At 39.3% G+C, this 13,664-nt stretch overlaps 1 protein-coding gene across 2 annotated transcripts in view; it reads left to right on the forward strand.

Moving 5' to 3' along the window:
- Positions 1–13,047, forward strand: part of rbm20 (RNA binding motif protein 20) — a 51,344-nt gene extending 38,297 nt beyond the window's left edge. For both annotated transcript variants that reach the window (XM_056409386.1, XM_056409387.1), the window contains exons 6-14: positions 5,186–5,332; positions 5,739–5,870; positions 6,154–6,227; positions 6,431–7,133; positions 7,219–7,305; positions 7,444–8,056; positions 8,736–8,801; positions 10,340–10,461; positions 12,021–13,047. In XM_056409386.1, the coding sequence (XP_056265361.1) occupies positions 5,186–5,332; positions 5,739–5,870; positions 6,154–6,227; positions 6,431–7,133; positions 7,219–7,305; positions 7,444–8,056; positions 8,736–8,801; positions 10,340–10,461; positions 12,021–12,095 (2,019 nt within the window). In that variant the 3' untranslated portion in view covers positions 12,096–13,047. The remainder of the gene's footprint in view (positions 1–5,185; positions 5,333–5,738; positions 5,871–6,153; positions 6,228–6,430; positions 7,134–7,218; positions 7,306–7,443; positions 8,057–8,735; positions 8,802–10,339; positions 10,462–12,020) is intronic.
- The last annotated feature ends 617 nt before the right edge of the window (positions 13,048–13,664 follow it).

Genomic DNA, 13,664 nt, shown 5'->3' on the forward strand with positions numbered 1-13,664 from the left:
AGAGGCATACTGTACACACTGTCTATTGAGTATTGTGTTACAGCTCTTGGAACATACCATGTAGAAAATGTTCAGGCCCAAAAAATACATCAGCTCTTGATTCAAGCCGTATTATACAGTATACACACTTACACTATTCACACTATAGAACAAATGTAGGATACAGTTTTTTATTTGCCTAACTAACATTTAAGATTTATGAGGATTTTATGTATTAAAAAAATATATATATATATTTATTTATTTATATTTATATATTTTTTTATGTTTTCATTAGCCAATATAAAAACACCAAAGAAAGGGTAAGGCCTATCTATATATGTATGTATGTATATATATATATATATATATATATATATATATATCCTAGCTATTACTTATCTTTTTCATGTATTATCTTATCTGGTTACCTTGAAAATGTGTACGTGTATATAGTGAAGAGCACGATTTAGATACAAAGGACAATTTGGTCTTTGTAAAAGATTATGTTAGGATCTAAGAATAAAGATTTCTATAGTCGACAAGGGCGGATGCAGATTCTGAGTGCGGCCATGTTGTTTAACTTACATCCTTTCCACCGTAAAACCACTTCTTCCTTTCCAACAAACATGCATGACTTGGCTGTTTGGTATCAGCCCTCTTTTTATTCATTGCCAGAGCAGACAATTTAACAGGAGCCTGAACTCAGTCACTTGAAAGTCATTGGCTGGTTTTGGACAAAGGGTTTTATTGTAGCGGTGGGAAAATATTTATAGGCTGTGCTACATGAGCTAATGTTGGTTGCTATAAACACACACCTGTTAGAGCAGAACAGGTGGGGTTTTACTGGTGTTAAAGCCCTGTTTTGAACAGAGAGCACACACAAATGCACCGTTAAAATGCATGCAATACAAATCTGTGCATTTATTTTCTATGTTTTTCGTTTTATTTACTTATGTTTGTATATGAAAGTTAAAATGAAGAGAAATGTGCACAACCTGTATGGAGAAGCTCACGCACACGCGTGCACTAGCACATAGAAGCATATATTGTGCACGCTCGCACGTAAAGCAGTCCTAAGTTTGGACTGCAGTAAATACAGTAGTTTTATGTGATAAGAACACTTAAACAGAGATAAACACAGGCTTACAGCTAACTGCTGTGAGAAGCACAGACCTTAAGACCTTCTGGTCACAACCCAAAGGCAGTGGTGTAACGTTTCAGGCTGGTGAGAGACGGGGAAAGCGATCCGAGGAATCGGCGCGTGAGCGCCCTGCGAAGGAACGTGGGGAGAAACTAGACTGACTTTCTCCCTGGATCCTCCAACATGAACCTGTCCATCCTGGAGAGGGATCCTCCTCTGTTGCTCTCCTGAACGTTTCTTCCATTTTTCCCCCCTGAAGGGTTATTTGGGAGTTTTTCCTGATCCGATGCGAGGTTTTGGGACAGGGATGTCTCTGTGTACAGATTGTAAAGCACTCCGAGACAAATTTTGTAATTTGTGAAATTGGGCTATACAAATAAACTGAATTGAATTGAATACAAATAAACACACATGTTCTGTGGGGAGATTCAAGCTCATGCTAGTCATCACGCTGTCAGTGGAACGGGAAAGCAGGCAGAGTGAAGTGGTTGTTATCCTTTCTGCCATTTGGCCCTCGGTCAGTCGGTGACAGTGTTGAAAGTATTTCAGTTCAACATATGGCTGAACACACTCTGGCAGGTAAAGCCATTCCCTCGGTTGACCGTAGTTTACGGTGACTAATATCTAATTGGTAGATTTCTGGAAAAGTACATTGAAGGGAAGAAATTATGTATTTTTTTTCTTAAGTTAAAAAGTCAAATTAACATGCGCTGAAGTAAACATTATGGAGAATCATTAATAATCATGTTCGTTTACAATTAGGTTCATTAATGTTCATTGATAAACACAATGTATTTTTTAATCATAGTTCACCTCCAGTTAAATTTGTATTTTGTATTTTTTTTGGGGGGCTGACCAGGTTCATTCTAAATTCTTAGAATCAAACTATAATAAATGTGAGTGCATCACCTGTTATTTGTTGGTGTGATTTAAAGCGTAAAACCATAACATTGTTTCGGTAAAGGTTTTTGCTTCAATGTAATTTCTTTGTTTTAGTTGTTCCCTATATTGAAAGTCCCATACTAGACCATTTAAGGAGAACCTGGCAGTGTGTGTGGTGCATGCATGTGCTGCTGAGTTGCAGTTAACAGAAACAGCTACTGTTTAGAGCCTGAGCCAACCTTGACTGTGACATCAATGCTGTGGTCAAACTGTCTGAGCTTCCAGACGCAGAACTGATTTTACTGGTCACACATTAGTAAGCGCAGTGAGCAAGACTCTTGTTCTCTCTAATATTCGCAGGACATAAACAGCCTATTCCGGGATCTGTTTATTGACCCCGACCGGCTCTGACCTTTGTGTGTCCTGGTGATGGCACAGAGCTGTTGATAGACTTATTGCTCTTCTCATCTGCTGGCAAGAAGCCATTTACTTGTGGCATGGACATTTAGGGATCTGGCTCGTAGTTGTATTGATAGTTAGATCTTCTGAGCAGTTTGTGAATATAAATAACTGCAATAATGTATAATATCCACATTGTGAAATAGTTGAGTACCCTTTTAAAAGAAAATCAGTTTATTAACTACTAATATCATCATCATCTTTTTTTTTTGTAGAGACAATCACATGTAATTTATGTATGAATACTGATATATTTGGCTCTAATTATGTTAAACCATGCAAAGTAAAGTGACTTTGAGATTGTTTGCTTCTTCGTCCTTTTACATTCTACACTTCCCAGTGTGAAGCGTACGTTAGTGTTCCTGGTTTCCCGGAAGAAATTCCCGGTATAAACAGTGATCCTACATTCTCGTCCGAAAAGACCCGAGTCTGTCTCGCACATGGAACTGTTTGTCGGAGGAGGAGGAGGAGGAGGAGGGGAAAACTTGCAGTGGCAGCACAATGGTTGCAGAAATAAGACTCCAAGATACGATGCTATAGATCCGCATTCTGCCTGGATGTTAGGGGAACATGAGGTGTGAAACTGTATGTCCAACATCTAGTTTAATAACTATAGAATAAAGGCAGATTAAATCAGTCGGTGGAACTTGACTTTGGATTTTTTTTGTTATAAATGTAACAAGTCAATCAAACTTTTATTACAGACGCAAGGTCCAGATAGTACAAAACATTAAAATATAATAAAATACATACAAAAATCACAAGTACAAAACAGAGAACTACATATGCTTTATAAATAGACAGCTGTACCAGTGTCTCCACAGCTGGGACTGGTATCGTGTAGTGCTGAATTTTATATTTGATAAAAACATGATGATCTCATTTTCGGAGTAAATTGTTCCAGGGAACTAATGGAAAAGGTGAAACAACTGAAAGGATGCATATAATGCATGGACGGCAGTCTTTTCCTTCACATGTTACCTTCTTAGCATGGCTGTTTGGAAAGAGATGGAGGGGGACAACGGTAAAGACCAATCTAAAAAGATAAAGAAGGGAAGACTAAACACTGTTAACAATATCTGCCTTGAAAACAAATATATCAAAGTAAATATGATAATAATAAAGCAATGTCCTAGTAGAAGCAATGATCGTGCAATATCTAAAACCAAAGCAGGTTAAATTAATTTATCCATCTCTGTACTGTCTCTATGCAGCCTCCCGTGTGTCTCCATGAGGACAAATATAATGTAGGGCTCATTTACACATTTTCTTTTAAAGCAACACTATGTAACTTTTGGACCTTAAAATAACAGCTTGAAAAAGATTGTGCCGCTACAATGACTTTTAATATGACGATTTGCGTCTCCGCTATTGCCATCGGGGGTCTGTGGGGAAATAACTCCGCTATGTAAGATTCTGAAGCCGCCCGGTATATCCGGCGGATGTACTTCGACCTGCTTTCTGGCAGTGATTACGCAATGTCATATAGTGCCACTCCACGCTCGCAGCTCCAGTATAAGGGTAGCTTTTTTATGTAGCTTTTTGGTGTTGTCAACAATATTGTATTCGATCACACGTACTCCACATTTGCAGTCCCCCAAAACAAAAGGAAATGACTGCACGCGCACCCCCCCCCCAAAAGCCGGCAAACAGCTGATCGACCAGGCAGAGACGTGGCGAGGCGCCGCGTTCAATCCCCGCGCTACTTCACCCTAGTCCGGTCGGTGCTGGGCCAGTTCACAGTGTTCCTGCGCAGTCTTCTATTAGTGATCCCGCCCGTTGGTATGAATCCAAAATAGAAAGTCGCCGGTTGCTGCCGTTCTGAGTCCGCCGTCGGTCAGCGCGCTCCAAACAAAAAAACCCTCGCGTCACCTCCCCCTCGTCACCTTTTATAACCCGCGACACGTACAAATAATAATAATAATATTATAATACAGGACAACACATGATCCCAACTCAATACAAGTGTATGCGAGGCTGCATCTATCGTCACTGGGTATTTACGACACTGAAATCGATACCTAAAAACCTGAAGGGGGCGCCAAAAGTGAAAAGTTACATAGTGTTGCTTTAAGTAAAAAAAGCAATGCAAGCCGCTATAGTTGGCAGCACACAGGGATTTGTGTCAAATGTCTGAGGCCAGTCAGCTGACAAGTCTCTAAATCCAAACAAGTACACTTTCATTATCACTGCTGCACTACTGCCAAGTAGCTATTAATAGATGGAATGAGGTGAGTTTTATTGAGGAGGGAAACAGACATGACATCCTGTGTGGTAGTGTTACATTAATGTTAGACACACTCGTTCTTTACAGTAGGATCGACTCTGATGGGCTGTACAGATTGTTAAAAGAGCACACCGACACTTTTGGCGTCTAGCCTAGCTGTGTCAAAAGTGAAGTTTGAAAGTTCCCCAACTGTTATAGTTTTATTTTATATCTTACATATCTTTAGTTACCCATGAGGAAATAGAAAAGGAGGTGATCTGCTTTGAGCAGTGAGCTTGGGTTCAGTGCACAATGATCCCAGAAGTCCTGTTTTCTCTATCGGGTCGGCAGGTTTGCACCCTAAAGTTAAACAACACCAGATGACTATAGCCTCGTATATATTCATGGTGTTCATCTTATTGTAAGCAGGATGTTGATCTACATTGATTTTTAACAATGGTCTGTGAAACATGAAACAATATTCATGGTTGTAATTGTTTATATACTTTTTGCAGCCATTTCCACCCAGAAAAGCCACAGCTGGGCGAGTTGTCCACATCTGCAACCTCCCCGAGGGCAACTGCACAGAGAATGATGTCATCAACCTGGGACTGCCCTTTGGCAAAGTCACCAACTACCTTCTCATGCGCTCTACTCATCAGGTACACGAATATTACTGTTCATCAACGAGTTCCAAGACATATTGAATCTTGTTTCTTGAAAGAAATGCTTCAAAATGCAAATCAAATTGTCTGCACGTACTCTTTTTTTTAAAACTGTCTGTGTAACTAACATTACAACTGACTCAGGTTTCAGGACTGAATTACGCCATTAATATCACGCCTATCAGATTGAAAGCTTTCATACTAAAGCGCTAGTATTGGTTTCAGGGGCTAAAGCAACTGCGATGGTAAGGGAATGTGATAGTTTAAGATGAGGATTTTCATAAATTATCTTAAATCCAGTCTGACATGTGAAATGTGAGACAAAATCGTGCAGATGCAAGAGAAACCATATAACTGTCAGAAGGGGATTATTATTCATACCAATTTGATGTTCTCCCATCAGGCCTTTCTGGAGATGGCGTATGTCGAAGCAGCTCAGGCCATGGCTCAATACTACCAACTTACTCCAGCTATGATTAACAATCAGAAACTTCTTATACGGATGTCTAAGAGATACAAAGAGCTGCAGCTCAAGGTAAGGCTGCAAGACAAAGGAAACAGCAGGCTGCGTTGGCTCATTACTTCACTCATTAGCTCATTACATTGTCACTTTTATTTTTTTAATTATATTGTACATACATGTTGCTATTCTGCTGTCTCCCATGTCTTTTTTATATTCATCCTGTTATATTGTAAATGACATGTATGTACGAGAGCGTACGTTCAACCGGAGTCAAATTCCACGTATGTGCACATGTACATGGTCAATAAAGCTCATTCTGATTCTGATTCTGAACTGGAATTTATTTTCTCTATAGAAACCAGGTAAAGATCTTCAGTCCATCATCCAGGATATCACCTCTCAGCGGGGAAGGGATGACGAAATTGAACAGTAAGGCAACTTTTCATCCGACTTCATCAGGCTTCTTCCAAGTTATTTGAGTCACTCATTCAGGAAATCAAAATGGAAATCCATGAAGATAAATATTTTGTAGATTACTTAAACCAGTGGAATATTTATGATCTACAAAATGATGATACAGAGTGCAGTTTTAGAGCATTTCTCCCTGTAATCTGACCATCATTTCCCTCCAGCTACGTCCCAGAGAGAGCACGCTCCCGCAGCCCAATCAGCCGCTCCCTGAGTCCTCATTCCCACAGCCCCAGTTTTACATCATGCAGCTCGGCCCACAGCCCCCAGGGGGCACCGTGCAGGGGTCCGGAGAGAAACAGCAATGGTCTGGGCCCCCGCCGGGGCTCTTGGGATTGGTCATCCCACGTAAGAAGGGGTGAGGACGAAAGGGAGAGGGATGACCCATGGAGGAATGGCGGCGGTGTGGAGGACGACCGGCCAAATGGACGGGCAGCTGAACGCCGGAAGGCTTACCAGAAACCCTTAGATCATGTCAGCTCGAGATCTGCTGATGAGCGAGAGGGTGGAGGCGGAGGAGGAGGAGGAGGAGGAGGTGAAGGGATGAGGGGCAATAGAGACTGGCACCCACGAGGCAGCCCTCAAGGCATGCCCTTCAGCTCTTACAGGAAAATGGAGGATGAGTTTTACCCAAAGGAACACATGTACAAGTCAGACAAGCCGCCCAGACCTCCGTACCAGAGGCACGACACCAAGCCCAAGAGGAGGGATGGCGGCGACTACCACAGTCGATCGAGGCATTCTGAGTATGAGATAACGCAAGAAGACAAGAGGCAGGGTTCGCCGGGGAAAGATAGGAGCAAAACGACAAGCAGGAGGTTCATCAGCGCGGAAAAAAATGAGAAAGAAAAAACTCCGGAAAATACTGTGAGTAACTTTTTTTAAATATCATTTGTTGTTGTATACTTTGCATGGCACATCTTTCTAGCTGTTAAGGTATTTCTTTTTGCAGGATCGCAAGTCAAAAGACAAATCAGTTTCACCTCAGCAAAGCAATGTGCCAAAAGAGTCTCATGAATGTAGTAAAGAAAGAGACACTGTAAGCAAAAGCATTACCATCTTAATTATACATTCAAACTCCTCTCATGGGAACTGTAAACATCCTCTTTTATAGCTCCAGGGTACTACGACTGCAGAGTAGAGTATTAATGACTGTTTTCTCGATCCATTTTCTCAGGCGAAGGAGTGGGAAAGTGGAGATGAAAGCGATGAAGAGTGTTGGTATCCTAAGAACATGGAGGAACTGGTCACTGTAGATGAAGTGGGAGGAGAAGATGATTCCATAAGTGAGCCGGACCTTCCCGAGCTGGAGGAGTATGTATCCTGCCCCAAAGAGTCTGCAGAGGAAGAAGCAGCGGAGGAGCATATACCACCACCTACCTCCTCTTCCTCCTCCTCCTGCTCATTCGCCTCCTCTTGTGAGGTGGTGACGACAGCTAATGAAAAGTCTAATCAGGAAGAGTTCTGTGAGGATGCTGGAGACCCGGAAGAAATCTCTGTAAATGAGAAACCGATGAGTGTTTTGACAGCAGCCAGTCCTGAAGACCAGACACTCAGTCCAGTGACTCCTGAGCTACCAATCACCAACCTTATGGACTTCCCCAGTGAGGAGTTCAAGGCGGCACTGGAGGACGCAAGTTTAGAGGATAAAGTAACCCAAAGTGGGCCATCAGAGGAGCCGATGGAAAATCACAGTTGTGTGTCAGAGGACAACAAAAGCCTGGAAGTAGAACAGGTCACAGAAACAATCGATAATGGGCTTCAACACAAGGATGAGATTCATCAAAAAGGTACTTGAGAAAAAAGTAAAATGTTAGCTGCAGAACCATGAACGATTGAGCGTGAGTTACATGAAGCATCCTAAACCATAGGTTTAGATGCCGTCAAGTCTATCTCAGTGGGATAGATTAGTAAATGTATCAATTAGTCGATTGTCCCAAAACATTTTTTGCTGAAGTATTAATCATTTATGTATTTTTTTTGTCAAAAAAGGCATTCTGAAAGGAAATAAATTAACAGAAGTTGCACTAAGCATATGTAAGGCAACTAAATGGACTGTAGTCGACATACTAAGCTCTGGTTATTCTTACAAATATAAAGGATTTGCATTTTCTGAAGCACTAATTGTTGCACGCACCTATGTATTTGTTCTTTTCCCGAAGGAAATATATAGTTTGAGATATTCCCTGCTACTATGTCATGTAATTAAATAAACGAGTGTAAAAAAACCACTCTAGCCATTGTAATAATAGGCAATAATTAATCTAGGCCCTAACGTAGGGCCTAACAACTCCCTTGAACAGGACATTATTGACGATACAGTACTGCCCCTCGTACCTTATCGCTTAAGTAAAGGTAAATACTCCGTGTTGAATTAGTATTTAAAAGTTTTTTCTCCTACCATGGCTAAAAAAAAGCACATTTTGGTATTTTATTATGCTTTTCTTATAACTGATATGCCTTTTACAGAGATCGATGCCCCCTCGCCATCTCGTGAGCAAGACAAAGCTGTCAGTGAACACAGCATCCCTTTGGGTAAGCAGTGGTTCAATTATCACTCTGAATGTTTGAAAATACAATGAAATTGGGAACTATACGCACTGTATTTGAGATCCTCAAGTTATGTAAAGAAATAAAAGATTCAGCTGTAGTTATAATGATAAAACTGGATCAGAATTCTCCGGCTGTAATAAACCCAGCATAAGAGTCTTTGAACTGATCTGTGTTTAATGATGTTTAAAGAGATACGTTTATAATGTTGTCATGTACACCATTAATACGTGCACTGACAACCTGTTGCATTAGCATTCTAATTGACTGGAATTGCTTGGCCACTCGCTGACCTATTTCTGTGAGCAGGATGTGAAACGCACCCCTGGGAGATGAGTATTTATATTATCATTAGGGCTAGAATGACACGGAGCAGCACATGGCCAATGTTGGGCCCGCTGCATGGAGACTTACATACGCCCGAGTGCAGTGTCACAACAATAGTCCACAGTACAGGCACATGGTTTGGCTATTCCTGTGTGTGTGTGTGTGTATGTGTGTGTGTCCAGAGCAAGCTGTGTCCATTGATAGCATGGCTGAGACAGATTTAACACTGATGAGTCATCTAGTTGTTGTTTTTGCCATGTTTTTGTTGTTGTTGTCATAGCCAATTATGTGTTGTTGAAGTGTACCTTGATACTCATTTCAACGGTGTATTTTTTTTTGTAAAGGACTAAAATAACAGACTTACATGTTGGAGAAGGGTATTTGTTTTAGCGAGATAAACTGTTAAAGGTAAACAAAGATATCTAGATTTCAAACTAAGAGTAGCCGATAGCTATTGCCTCCACATGGAACATGGCACAGCCAGCGGCTCGGAGCTAACGGCGCAAACAACCACAACAGCGCTGACAGAGCTAACAGTGTTTACCGGATTACTCCCTGACAGTAAGAGTGATTTATTTCTCTGCTCACATAGACATTACCCCACTATATCGTTTGCTCTGAATGTCGTGTCGTAAATCGTAAAATGTTGGGTTTTTTATGGAAACTTTTTATGTCCAGTTTACTAACGTCTAATCTTGTGGTTTCAGCCTTTTGAAGTTGATCTGGCGGTCATTGTGTGAAGTTTCCCTTTGAATTGTATATCATATCTAAGTTACATAAAACACTTCAAAGTATATATAAAAGTTTTCACTTTAGCACTTTTTCGGTAATATATCTTGTCCTTTTTTTGTATCCTAGTTAAATTAAATGAAAAATTGTATTTTAAAAATATTTTATGTTGACTAGAATTAATCAAATAGTATGTTGTAGCTGGAGTGCAGAAGCAAGATGTAGAGGTCGTATAAGTAATGTTGCATGCTTTCTCTTGAATGAATGAGAACGACAAAAAAAGTGGTTCAGTGAATAAAATAAGCATTTTTTTTCTCCAAAATTGGATCAAATTAAACCTTTTTATATCTATTTTAAACACAAAGTGCAACAACTGTATTGCCTCAAGTGCTATTATGGTAAATACCCATCTGTCAGGTGCTGAGTTCTGGGATTTCATTTTAATAGTTGTGCTTGTCGTCCAATAGGAGTGGAGTTCGTCGTGCCGAGGACCGGCTTCTACTGTAAACTCTGCGGCCTGTTCTACAACAGTGAGGAGACTGCAAAGACCATTCACTGCCGCAGCACCGTGCATTACAGGAACCTACAGGTACGCGCGCATCGGTGACACTCCAGTCCTTCAGGGGATGATGATGGAGATGATGATGAGAAGGAAGACAATGATAATCTGGATTTTTTATTCCATATTGTATTCATTCTTCCATCCTTGAATTATATGAGGATGCTAAAAAAAATGTATGCAGACACGCTGTGTGTATTCTGTAAGTATACATATACAACATGTCTGCATGTGCTGTCACAACTTTTATACTACCAAGTGTAAGATCAAGAATTAAAATATGTATGCCACATATACTCCAGCAAGATTCACAAGATCACCACCTGTTGCTGAGTTCCAGCACCTGCGTGTTATATTACATTTCTTTGCCTTTCTTGTCATGTACAGTCTTATTTTGGGTATACATATTACTTTAAATCTTACATCAAATATGTATACAATTAATATACAATCATATTAATTATATTATTTTGTTAATTGATTAACTGTGTTTAAAAAAAAAGCTTACCTGGATTCCTCAAAATTGAAAATGATATGAATTTAAATGAAATGTCTTTGTTCTTTACACTAATTATTGGAAAAACAAGACAATTTAACCCTTGTGTTGCCTTAGGGTCATTTTGACCCGAATCAATATTACACCCCCCTCCCTCCTTTGTTTGATTTTGTTCAATCAAATCCTCCTCCTCCTTACCTTTATTATTTTTTATATTTTACCCTTTTTTTGCAATTTTAATTAAACCTCCAAAAATTTATTAAAATTATAAATTTTAGAATTAAGTGTGTTTAAGTGTTTTGAGTGTTTTTTTGTTTGTTTGTTTGTAACGAGAAGAAAAACACACAATGGTTAAAAAATGGGGTCAAAAGGCGAGTTGTGGGGGAGGACAAAGGTATTTGAGAAAAATGACTTTAAGGACTTCTCTCACTGACAATTTATAGACTAAAAGAAAATGTATGAATGCAGTCAGATGGGCAAACAAAGGAGCACGAACACTTGAACACATTGCATGCAAACATGCAACTGTATTAGGTTTCTTAATATTTGCCACTCAGCATCGAGCCATCTTGCATTTCTCCCGCTCCCGGCTGCGCAGCTGAGGCAAGCCGGAGGAGCATGGATTCAAACATTTGATGGATTTACATTCCAAGAGAGAAAAAAAAACAGTTTTAAACACTTGTGCTGTCCGTCAAAGCTCTCTGTGTTTGTGTTCTGGTGATTAATTGTTTTAGATCATTTTACAGTACGTCCCTTGTCTGACTACATAATTCATTTTTTCTTTACTCACTACAACTCAATTAATTATTGTTTACATTATTATCAATTCAGTTTAAATCCAAGGCAGCATCAGATGCAGATTTTTTACCAAACTATTTAACTGCTGCATAAAAAGATGAAGAAGAAAAAGAGCCCGGCTTCCGAGCCAATAAATAGCTTAAAAACTGTTTGGTACAATCCAACATGCAGCTGGTGGGAGACGAGTGACCAGCTGGTTGTTTGACCTCAATGCTGACATTCATCAAGAAGCAGCTTTCTTGAATATGAATATAAGATGTATATTGGATTAAACTATTTTGTTTTTCTTCCACAGAAATACCTGTCCCATCTGGCAGAGGAGAGTCTGTCGGGGGTTGTTGCTGAAACCTGCACAGTGACGTCCGCTTGACTTCTCACGTCTTGTACAGCGAACAGCAGAGGAAAGATCTGTGTGTGTGTGTGTGTGTGCTGGTGGTGCCAGGTTATGGAAAACTACAGCATCGATAATGGTACACATAGAGTATGAGGATAATTGCACTGGTTTTTATATTTTGAGAGAAGGGATGTTTGGATGTCTTAATTGGCACTGACAACCAGACACATCTCAATTGTGTAAATACCTGGGGCTACAGTATTTAATTGCTTTTTTTTGTTGGTTTATCAATTTTTCTTACAGCTTATTTTATTCGATTGTGTGTAATGAAATGCATTTCTTATTCTTTGGAATGGAAATGTATTTGCTCTCATGTGTAATGACTGAGAAGACAATTTTTTACAGTATGGGCTTCTGTTAGTCCATTTTCTGATTGTAACTAAATTTGAGCTAAAATGATACATAACGATTGCAAAATGACTTGAAATATGTGCCAAGGAATTTTTACTCTGTTAAAAATATGATTCTCAGGTTTGTTGTATTTGTTTCATAGATGTATAGCAACATTACATCTTTATTTATATGTGGGGGTTTAAAGGATCTTGCTGTTCTGTAATCGTGTCATCAATGATATATGTCTATCAGGTAAAAATATAAATCATTCGGATTGATAATAAAGAATAAATTTAAAATCTTTTTTTTTAAAGTTTCATTGTTGGATTGTATTCAAAAAAGCAATCCCGGTCATATTTGCCAACATATGTAATGCCTTAAATATTTAAGTTCTTAAACTGGACCATGTTTTTAATTTATCAGTTAAACATGCAATGTTTCATGTTACAGTGATTTGTTGAGAGGGATTATCAAGCCAAATTCTGTTCTTGTATACTGTGAATACTGATCCTGTGAGATCAATAGTGTTGTTTTCTTTGACGAGCTTTTCATATGATTTTTGATGCAAAAAACGTAAATAAACATTTAAAACTTTTTTCAACAAGTATTTTATTCTCAAGAAAACAATGTGTATAGTCACATATTTTGCATGCTATAACGAGTATAATGTCTATACAGCCATGACACGCAGAGAACAGAACATCCATCCATGTTCTGTAATTTGCAGTTTATGGGAGCCCTTGCATGGAAGTGTTGTAAAAGAGCTCCCCCACGTGTTGAGGCATAACAACACGTCTGGGTACTCAAGCTAAATAGTTGTTGTAATCTTCTATTTCACACTGATCCTGTCCAGAAGGACTTTTATTAAAAATGACAGTCACACATTCATTTTGCTTACTCACAAAGTAGGTTTACATAACATATTATGTAATTATAAGTGAACTGATTAGGATGGTCAACGTGCTTTTTCCAGAAAAAATAAATCATTATAATTTAGACTGTCAATCAATCCTTATTATCAATATAACTATCGTCATCATCATTATTTAGCCAGAATGTTGTAGCCGATGTGATAATAAGCCCAAACAGAAAGAGCAGCGGTGCAGTACAACAGATAGGGGGCAGCACTTATAAACCACATAAACCACACGGAACATGCGAGAAAGAAAAGTCCGTGTTGCATTTTCATTGGTTCTTTGTGTAAAAGACCGA

This window comes from Pseudoliparis swirei, chromosome 24, assembly GCF_029220125.1.
Source record: "Pseudoliparis swirei isolate HS2019 ecotype Mariana Trench chromosome 24, NWPU_hadal_v1, whole genome shotgun sequence".
Lineage (NCBI taxonomy): Eukaryota > Metazoa > Chordata > Actinopteri > Perciformes > Liparidae > Pseudoliparis > Pseudoliparis swirei.